The sequence below is a fragment of the Onychomys torridus genome, chromosome 16, assembly GCF_903995425.1.
Source record: "Onychomys torridus chromosome 16, mOncTor1.1, whole genome shotgun sequence".
NCBI classification, from domain to species: domain Eukaryota; kingdom Metazoa; phylum Chordata; class Mammalia; order Rodentia; family Cricetidae; genus Onychomys; species Onychomys torridus.
The window spans coordinates 68,105,053-68,115,351 of record NC_050458.1 but is presented as its reverse complement, the minus strand read 5'-3'; the positions used below and the strand labels follow the sequence as shown (position 1 = coordinate 68,115,351).

The window sequence follows — 10,299 nt, the reverse complement described above, 5'->3', positions numbered from 1 at the left end:
AAAAGCCCAGACTCAAACCCAGAGTCTGCACTGGTCCCCTGGGTGGTTGTCTCACTTCTCTTCCCCACTTCCCAGTCTTGCAGAAGACAGGAGGGAGGGTAGGATGTTGATTGAAAGAGGAAGGAGAGGTATGTTTATCAACTGAAGTGGGGCCCCAGCCCAGCATATAGGGTTTCTACTTTGGAGCTCAAGAAAAAGCAGAGACTAGGGCTGGGGAGATGGTTCCGTGTTTAAGAGCACTGGCTGCTCTTCCAGAGGATGTGTGTGCAATTCCCAGCAACCACATGGCAAGTGAGTAACTCCAGTCCCAGGATACCTAAAGCCCTCGTCTGGCCTCCCTGGGCAACAGGCATGCACATGGTGCACAGACATACATGCAGACAAAATACCCATACATATGAAAAATACATTAAAGACAGAGATGAGAGGTTCTGAAGGATGAGGGCAATGGCAACCCTTTAGAGGAAGGAATGGAGGAATGAGGGGCTCATGAGTAAGGGGCTTACTACCAACTCTAAGGACTTTAGTCCTTAATCCTTAGGACCCAGCTCCCTCAAGTTGTCCATCTGTACTGTGACGTGTACATTCCTCTCTCCCCTGCCTAAATAAATAAATAAATAGAAATGTAAATAGGCTGATGTAGGGAAGATAGCAGGGAGGGACTAGAAGAAATGAGATGGAGAGGCTGGGAAACTGACATGCCCCAAACTTGATGTTTCAAAATGGAATATATCACTCGCTCCCTCTCTCTAAGTTTGTTCCTCCTGCCATGTTCCTTATCCTTGCTTTTGGTGCTAGGAATTGAACGATAGGTATTCTACCATTGAGCCACACCCTAGATCTTCTGTCTCATTAATTGGCAGCCCCACCAACCCACCACAAAACAGGGAGTCATCATTTGTTTGTTTTTTATATATAATTTAATTTAATTTTACATATCAGCCACAGATTCCCTGTCGTCCCACCCCCCCCCCCCCGTGCCCTTCTCCCAGCCCATCCCCCCCCATTCCCATCTCCTCCAGGGCAAGGAGTCCCCTGGGGATTCAGCTCAGCCTGGTAGATTCAGTCGCAGGTTTAGTCTCCTCCTCCTTTCACCCAGGCTGAGCAAAGTGTCCCCACATAGGCCCCGGGTTCCAAACAGCCAGCTCATGTACTGAGAACAGATCCAGTCCCGCTGCCTGGGGACCTCCCAAATGGTTCAAGTTAATCAACTGTCTTACTTATCCAGAGGGCCTGATCCAGTTGGGGGCTCCTCAGCTATTGGTTTATAGTTCATGTGTTCCCACTAGTTTGGCTATTTGTCCCTGTGCTTTTTCCAATCATGGTCTCAACAATTCTCGCTCATACAATTCTCCTTCATCTTTCTTGCCGATTGGACTCCCAGAGCTCCACCTGGGACCTGGCCGTGGATCTCTGCATCCACTTCCATCAGTCATTGGATGAGAGTTCTAGCACAACAGTTCGGGGGTTCGGCCATCCTATCACCAGACTAGGTCAGTTCGGGCTTTCTCTCAACCATTGCCAGTAGTCTATTGTGGAGCTATCTTTGTGGATTTCTGGGGACCTCTCTAGCATTTTGCTTCTTCCTATTCCCATGGGGTCTTCATTTATCATGGTATCTCTTTCCTTGTTCTCCCTCTCTGTTCTTGATCCAGCTGGGATCTTCCAGTCCCCTAAGCTCTCTTTCCCCCAACCTCTGCCCTTCTTTACACCCCACCCACCCACCCCTATCATGTCCAGGTTGTTCATGTAGATCTCATCCATGTCTCTGTCATTGGGCGATCCCTGTGTCTTTCTTAGGGTCCTCTTTTCTAGGTAGCCTCCCTGGAGTTGTGTAGCAGTCTAGTCATCTTTGTTTTACATCTAGTATCCTCCTATGAGTGAGTACATACTGTGTTTGTCTTTTGTTTTACATCTAGCATCCACCTGTGAGTATATACCATGTTTGTCCTTCTGAGTCTAGGTGACCTCGCTCATCTTAGTTTGTTTTTGAAACAGTCTCAGTTTGTTCCCAGCCTGGCCTCAAAATGCCAGGAAGTCCACTGCTTCTGATTCCTAAGAGCTGGGATTGCAAGCAGGAGTCAACAGCCTGGATCACTTAAGCATCTGTGGTTTTATTTTGTTTTGGTATGGCTTTATGAGACAGGGATTCTCTGTGTACCCTGAGCTATCCTGAAACTCAATACTATCCTTGAACTCAGAGATCTGCCTCTGCCTCCTGAGTGTTGTGCCTCAATTTATTTATTTATTTTAAGGAGGGGTCTCCTGGAGCCTGGGCTAGCCTCAAATTTACTTAGTAGTTGAAGATGACCTTGAACTTCTGATCTTTCCGCCTCCTAAATGCTGGGATTACAGGTATGTAATAACATACTTGCATACTTGGTTCATACAAGTCTGAGACTTGAACCCAGGACCTTATACATTCTGGGCAAGCATTCTACCACTGACTTATCTTTTTTTTTTTTTTTTCATTTCTCTGTGTAACATTTTTGGTGTCCTGGAACCCGCTCTGTAGACCTGGCTGGCCTTGAACTCATTGAAATCCACCTGCCTATGCCTCCCAATGCTGGGATTAAAGGTTTGCACCACCACCAGCCAGCCAAATTTACTTTTTGTTTGGAGATAAATTCCCATTCACTAAAATTACCAAGGCTGGCCTAGAACTCACTATGTAACCCTGACACATCTTAAAAACTGTGATCCTCACTGAGCGGTGGTGAAGCACGCCTTTAATCCCAGCACTTGGGAGGCAGAGGCAAGTGGATCTCTGTGAGTTCAAAGCCAGCCTGATCTACATAATGAGCTCCAGGTCAGCCAGGACTACATAAAGAGACCCTGTCTCAAATAAAAAACTTTATTGCATTTACTTATGTGTGTGTTTATAGATGCACATGTCACACAGAACTTGTATGGAAGTTGGAGAACAATTTGCAGGAATTGATTCTCTATTTCTGTCATGTAAGTCCTAAAATACAACTCAGGCCATGGCAAGTGCCTTTACAGGTTGAACCATCTTGCCAGTCCCAAACCCATATCTTTTGATCTGAGAAGTGGAGACTTCTCAGATGTACTGAAGTGTCATTTGGGACCATCTCATGTAAATCATCTCCGGACTCTGAAGAGAAGAAAGGAACTGTTATTACAAAACAAGCCTAAGCTCTCCGGTTTCAAGTTCAATGGTTCTACTAGAACCTGGTCTTGGTTTCTGACCTCTTGAGAAATGGCCCAGTCAGGTGTGGTAACTCATGCCTATACTCACAGTACCCAAATAGCTGAGGCAGGGGAATCTCTGGAGTTCTAGGGTAGACTGGGATAATGAGTCAGACCCTGTCTCAAACAAACAAAAACAGAAGTGGTCTGGTGGATCTGACATTGTCTCCCTGCTCAACAGTTCTCAGCAATGACCTTAGAGAGGCCCTGCCTCATAGAACGGAAGGAAACTTCATTTGGGTTTCAGGAAGGATAAAGAAAAGGATGAGACAACTCTGGAGTAAGTTGCAGGGGAATTTCAACAGAGAAGCTCAGACTTTAGTAGGCAAGATAAAATTAGTGGGACTGGCTGGAGGTGGGGAAGGAAGTGGCTAAGGTTGGGTAACTAGGGAGTTTCTTATTCTTTTGGTCTAACATGGTAGGAGGCATTATATGTCCAGCTGGAAGGCTGACTGCTCCCCATAAAGGCTGGAAGCCTGACTGCCCCAAGAAAGGCCTGCTCTTTAGGTGAGCTAGACTTGGTTTACTGAAGAAAGTGTGAAAATTGGCAACCTCAGGTAAGCATATTGTGTGTACACTCGTGTGTGTGTGTGTGTGTGTGTGTGTGTGTGTGTGTGTGTGTGTTACACAGTCTTACTTTCTTAATCCTCTCATTTTCCAGGTAGTTACAATCAGAAATTTTAAGGTCAGGAGAATAGTGGTACAGGTCTGAGGCTAGAGAATCACTGTGAGTTAAGGCCAGCCAGAGCTACATAACAAGACACTATCAAAAAACAAAAAAAGAAACAAAGAAAGATCAGGGCTCTATTTTGCAGAAGGAGGAGCAGAGGACAAGGGACTCCTGGCTGGTCTTCAGGAACTGGGAAGGAATTCTGATGGAGGCCCCAGGTTCATGGGGAGCATCCCACATGTATTGAAGGGGCCTGGCGTTTAGGGAAACAGAGAATTAACGTTTCTGGAAGGGACCATTAATTTAGGAAAGAAATCTAAGGATGTGAAAGGAAGGACAGAGAGCTGGGAACTTGGAGATGAAGTGGTGTGACAGGGGCTTTCCAGAATTGTAAAGTTCTAGGTGCAGAGCAGGTGTGGGGGACACAGCTGTCCAAAGCAGGCAAGATGAAGAGTGAATTCTCATTCCATCTCTCTCTCCTCTCCCTTCAGTCTCCATCATGTGGAACACCTCGGATGCCAACTTCTCCTGTTACCATGAGTCTGTGTTGGGCTATCGTTACTTTGCAGTTCTCTGGGGTGTGGTAGTAGCTGCGACAGGCACCGTGGGCAATGTACTCACCCTGCTGGCATTGGCCATCCGTCCTCAGCTCCGAACTCGCTTCAACCTGCTCATTGCCAACCTCACCCTGGCTGATCTACTCTACTGCACGCTCCTGCAACCGTTCTCTGTGGACACATACCTCCACCTCCATTGGCGCACAGGCGCCATCTTCTGCAGAATATTCGGGCTCCTCCTCTTTACTTCCAATTCTGTCTCCATTCTCACCCTCTGTCTCATTGCTCTAGGACGCTACCTCCTCATTGCCCACCCTAAGCTCTTTCCCCAGGTTTTCAGTGCCAAGGGGATCGTGCTGGCGCTGGTGGGCAGCTGGATCGTGGGGGTGGCAAGCTTTGCCCCACTCTGGAATGTGTTTGTCCTGGTGCCAGTGGTCTGCACCTGCAGCTTTGATCGCATTCGAGGCCGGCCTTACACCACCATCCTCATGGGCATCTTCTTTGTGCTTGGGCTCAGCAGTGTGGGCGTCTTCTACTGCCTCATCCACCGCCAAGTGAAGCGTGCGGCTCGAGCGCTAGACCAATACCGGCTGCAGCGAGCCAGCATCCGCTCTCACCAGGTGGCTGGGACAAAAGAGGCCATGCCTGGCCACTTCCAGGAGCTAGACAGCGGGCTTGCCTCAAGAGGACCCAGTGAGGGGATTTCATCTGAGCCAGTCAGTGCTGCGACAACTCAGACCCTGGAAGGTGACTCGTCAGAAGCGGGGGGCCAGAGCACCAGAAAGGCAGCCCAGCATATTGTAGAGAGAGGCCTTTCTGAAGCGCATCACAGGCCCCAGGAAGCTGCAGGAGCGCGCAGAGCCCCGAATGCTCCATCGGAGTTCGGGAAGGTGACGCGCATGTGCTTCGCAGTGTTCCTATGCTTCGCCCTCAGCTACATCCCCTTCCTGCTGCTCAACATTTTGGACGCCAGGGGCCGCGCTCCGCGGGTAGTGCACATGGTGGCTGCCAACCTCACCTGGCTCAACAGCTGCATCAACCCTGTGCTCTACGCAGCCATGAACCGCCAGTTCCGCCACGCATATGGCTTCATCCTGAAACGCGGGCCACAGAGTTTCCGTCGGTTCCATTAGAGCTGTTAGTTCATTCACCAGGGCAGGCCAGCATCAGGAGTGGCCCACAGAGGGCAGGCCCTGCCTTTCAGTCCTTGGACATTTTCACAGACAACCTCAGTGGTGTGGGTGTACACTGCTTTCCCATCCAGGAATCAATGTGTCAGCCCTGCGTTGTGCTAGGTTGATTATTAATAAATGCGTCTCACTCTGCGTGCACGTGTGTGTGTGAGTGTGTGTGTGGGGGGGTCTTCCCTGGTCTCTTTCCACCTTAGTTTTCTCACTGAACCTGGAACTCAGAAATTTGGCTAGATTGGCTGGCCAACAAGCTCCAGGTATCCTCCTGACATAGCCTCACCGATGCTGGGATTACAGCCATGCACAGCTCTTACATGTGTGCAGGAGATCCAAACACAGGTCCCCATGTTTGCAGAGTAAGCATTTCACTGACCTGCCCGTTTTTCTAGCCCCACATTGCACGCTTTTAACGCCCAGGAGTGGTTACCTGGGAGAGAAAGATCTAAGTCAGGATCAGAACTGGAACCAGTAATTGAGGCTTTGGGATGTGTTAGGGCAGTTTAGAGAGCAGCTATCCAGGGATAGACACAGCCTATGACTGACAGGGTTCTAGGTTGCAGGACATGTATGGTACTTGGAGAGAATTAGCTTTCTCTCTCCCTTTTTATTTTTTCCTTTAAGATAGTTTTGCAATGTAGCCCAAGCTGCCTTCAAATTTGAGACCTTCCTGCCCTAGCCACAGCCCGATTACAGGTGTGTGTCTTTTTCCTTAATAAAACAGCCCTCACCACTCACCACTGCTGCCAGAATACCCATCCAGGCCAGGAGGTTTATTCAACACTACGGGTTATACCGCTGAGGTGAATCCTGTCCATTGTGCCCCCAAGCAAGAGGACAGTCAAGGTGGAGACTGTGCTCTGGGAAAATGGAATCGAACTTAGCAGGTGGCAGCTGCACATGGGAAGTTCTCTTCCTCCCATCTTCCTGTCCAGGCCGAAGAAAGCCCAGCAGAAATGTTGGAGGGCACACCCCTGCCATCCCAAGCATTATCATTCTGTAACTATCGCCTGAAAGCACAATGTCCACCAGATGGCGTTGGTTCTCTGCGCTTCCTTTCTGACTTCCGGTTGAGTATTGTAAGTGCCAGCAAGATCCCCCGCCAAGGGTGGAGGCTCAGGATTTGCACCTACACGCATGTGTACACACACACACACACACACACACACACACACACACACACACACCAAGCTTGGAAAGGAAAGTGAAGAATGAGGATGTTTTGGTTTAGGGTTTTTTTTGGTTTTGTTTTTTTATATTTCAGGACAAACAAATATTGCAGGCATGTAATCCTTGCTGAGACCATTGGTTTTTCTTTCTTTTGAAATAGGGAGTCACTATTCGTCTGAGGCTGGCCTTGAATGCTGATCCTCCTGCCTCAGGCTCTGGAAGGTGGGGATTTCATGTGTGAGTCACTATGCCCAGCTACTGGAGTCTCCATCCTTATCTAAGGTGGGACAGAGTAAGGTATTGGGTGAGCACCCACCGTGTGAGTACTGGGGATGGAATGTGAGTTGGGGTTGGCAAGATGCCCCTGCTGCTGTGCCCCCCCCCCCTTTTTTTTTTTTTTTTTTTTTTTTTTTTTTTTGGTTTTTCAAGTCTGGGTTTCTCTGTAGCTTTGGAGGCTGTCCTGGAACTCGCTTGGTAGACCAGGCTGGCCTTGAACTCACAGAGATCCACCTGCCTCTGCCTCCCGAGTGCTGGGATTACAGGCGTGCACCACCACCACCCGGCATGGTGGTGCACGCCTGCAGAGCCAGGTGGATCTCTGTGAGATCAAGGCCAGCCTGGTCTACCAAGTGAGTTCCAGGAAAGGTGCAAAGCTACACAGAGAAACCCTATCTCGAAAAAAAAAAACAAAAAACAAAAAAAAAAAGAAAGAAAGAAAAAGAAAAGAGAAAAAAAGAAAGAAAAAAAAAGAAAGAAAAAGAAAAAAAATTCTCTCTCTTTTTTTTTTTTTTTTGGTGGGGGGAGCTGAGGATCAAACCCCAGGCCTTGAGTTTGCTAGGCAAGCTCTCTACCACTGAGCTAAATCCCCAACTATCCCCAGATGCCTGTTTTGAGACAAGAAAAAAATTAAGTATTGAAATAAGAATAGAAAGACCCCCCTCCCACTCAGGAACTAATCCAGAGCCCGTGTTTCTAGGTGTTCTCCACAGCCAACAAACAAAAGCTGAGGCTCCTGAGACAGGGCAAGACAGCTGCAGGGATGGTGGAACTGAGACCTGACCACGGACTTGAGTGACAAGCTCCATGAACTGGAGACCTCTGCGCCACTCTAGGCTTCAGGTGTCATGCTCTGTAGAAAGCTGAAAATCGGGGGACACTCTTTGTGTAGTGCTAAAACCATGTGAAGATATTTCGTGTTAGCATAAAATTCCCATGACGATCTGTTATACTTTCTTACAAAGGTGAAAGCAAACACCAACAGGTTAATTTGTTCAAAGTCAAAAGGCTATTAAGTGATAAACTGTGGTTTGAGGGCAAAGTCTAACCAGAGCTGTTGCCAGCATTAAGGACTAACCACCACTGAACAGCTGCCTTGCGGGAGCTAGATCAGGTGATCAGGCGAACCCTAAAAGTCCTTCCTGCTCAGTCCTCCCAAGATTCCGAAGGTTGACAGCCCTCTGAAGGCTGGTAAAGGGTTCACTTTTCACATTCCTTGAAGGGAAGGGAACAACGGTAGGGATTGCAATTAGACATCAGACTGACCTCCTAATCTTCAGTTGCGGGGCCGGGGTGGGGGACTCAGAGGACACAAAGAGTCCCGAGACCAAGGACAGAAATTTAGCCTTTCTCCCTTGGGGTGGGGGGCTCCGCACTCATCTCCGTTCCTAATTTCCATAAAGGCCGAGTTAGGAGAGAGGGAACGGAAAACGGCTTTCCTGGGGGTTTTCTCTTGAGGCGCACTGTTGGGATCCGAAGTCAGTGCACGGATCCCCGCGCGAGCCCGCGCACTGTCGTGGCCTCTCTTTGTCCCTCTCCATCAGGGCGTCTCTCGGGCAGACCGCAGTCTCCTGCCCGCCCGCGCCCGCCCGCCCGCGCCCGCGCCCGCGCCCGCCCGCGCCCGCCCGCCCGCGCCCGCGCCCGCCCGCGCCCGCCCGCCCGCGCCTCCCCCACGGCCCCGCCCGCAAGCCCTCGCTCGCGCGCACACATTCTCTCACTTTCGCTGTCTCTCGCAGGCAGATTTATGGTCAGCCCAGAGACTTTCATTGGCCGAGCGCTGACAGGACTTGATTTAACGCCACCTCTCATTGGCTGTTCTTGACAGGCCGATTTACGAGTCGCGTTGCTATTGGCCTGGCGGCCTCGGCCCTGATTTACAGCTTGGTGGGCGCCCAAGGCGGGGGGCGCGGCTGGGAGCGAGGCCGCGCGCCCCTCCCCCGCGCCCGCGCGTGCCCGCCGCGCGTGCCCGCCGCGCCGCTAGAGGAGCAGAGCAGCTGAGCCCCCGGCTGAGCCGGGCCGGAGGCTGGCGGGCCCGAGGCCGGCGGCGCGCACCCCGTGGGAGCCCGGTCGCGTTTGTTGAGCCGGACCCCTCCCACCCCACCCTACCCCCGCTTAGATTTACGAGCTCAAGCTCGGCCTTCAGGAACTGGGAATATTTATGCTTCTTTGAGAGTGAGGTTTGGAGGGTGATAAATAAGGGGCCGCCGGGGCGCGGGGAGGGCTCCTATTTCGGACACGGCTACATTCCCAAGAACCCCACCAGCGGCTCCCTCTAATCTCAAACCAGAGGGAGCTCCGGGTTGGGGGTGGTGGGCGTCTGATGCCAGGAAGAGAGAACGGTTCGATCCTTGAGAGCCTCCTCTGAAGCCTGCAGAGTTTTGCAGCAGATAGGATGGAAGGCAGATCAGGAAGGAACTTTGTGAGCATCCTGTCGTTGTTGGAGACCCTGGAGGGCAGTTACAGCCTTTCTTCAGAGGACCAGGCGGAGTCTGCTGTTCCTGTGCCTCTAAGCTCAGTTGCTGAGGAATGAATTGGGGAGAGGAGCTAGCAAGCAGGTTTCTCCGGGTTGACGTCTCCTTCTCAGAAGGGATTTGAAATCTCCCACTGGGCCCACGGCCTGGATCTTTGGGAAAGGAGGCTTAGGAATGTGGCACCCAGTGCATTTCCTAAGTCTCTGTTCCCAGCCTGTCCACGTCCACTGCTGGCTGAGAATTAAAAACACTCCTTGCCCTGGGCCTCCAGGAAATGGGGTGGGGGTGGGGAGCATCTGCCTAAGGATCGACATGCTTTTCCCAGTCCTCAACCCCTGGCCAGGAGCGTCTTTGCTCTAGACTTGGGGAGGCAGCAGACAAAGGATAGGGGCCATGACATAAGGGAGGTCTACAGAGAACTGGGGGAGCCACCCTGCCCCCACCCATGCCCTGGGTGACACTGGCCTCCGAAAGGATGGCCACAGCATACATACGCACAGGCACCAACTTGCTGCCCCCCTCCGCCGCCCCAGGGAGAGGAGGGAAAGAAAAGGGTCTAGACTGGCCCCTTTAAGAGCCACTTAGGGTCAGAAAGCCTGGCCTGCAGAGAGAGGAAGGAGCTGATGTCAGAAGACGGATGGGCAGCAAGATGGGGATTGATGCTAATGGGGGAGTTAAAGCTAAGTACCCAGACACTCAGAGGGCAAAACTGCAGATCTGTCTTCCTTATGCTCACCTCCCCCCAACACCAAGGCTGT

The 10,299-nt window shown here is 51.0% G+C and overlaps 1 protein-coding gene across 1 annotated transcript; it reads left to right on the top strand.

The window, feature by feature from the left end:
* The first annotated feature begins 3,639 nt into the window (after positions 1 to 3,639).
* Gpr84 (G protein-coupled receptor 84) lies at positions 3,640 to 5,748 on the top strand. The gene is made up of 2 exons (XM_036208953.1): positions 3,640 to 3,767; positions 4,372 to 5,748. The coding sequence occupies exon 2, from the start codon at positions 4,380 to 4,382 to the stop codon at positions 5,568 to 5,570; it is 1,191 nt and encodes a 396-aa protein (XP_036064846.1). The 5' UTR covers positions 3,640 to 3,767; positions 4,372 to 4,379; the 3' UTR covers positions 5,571 to 5,748.
* The last annotated feature ends 4,551 nt before the right edge of the window (positions 5,749 to 10,299 follow it).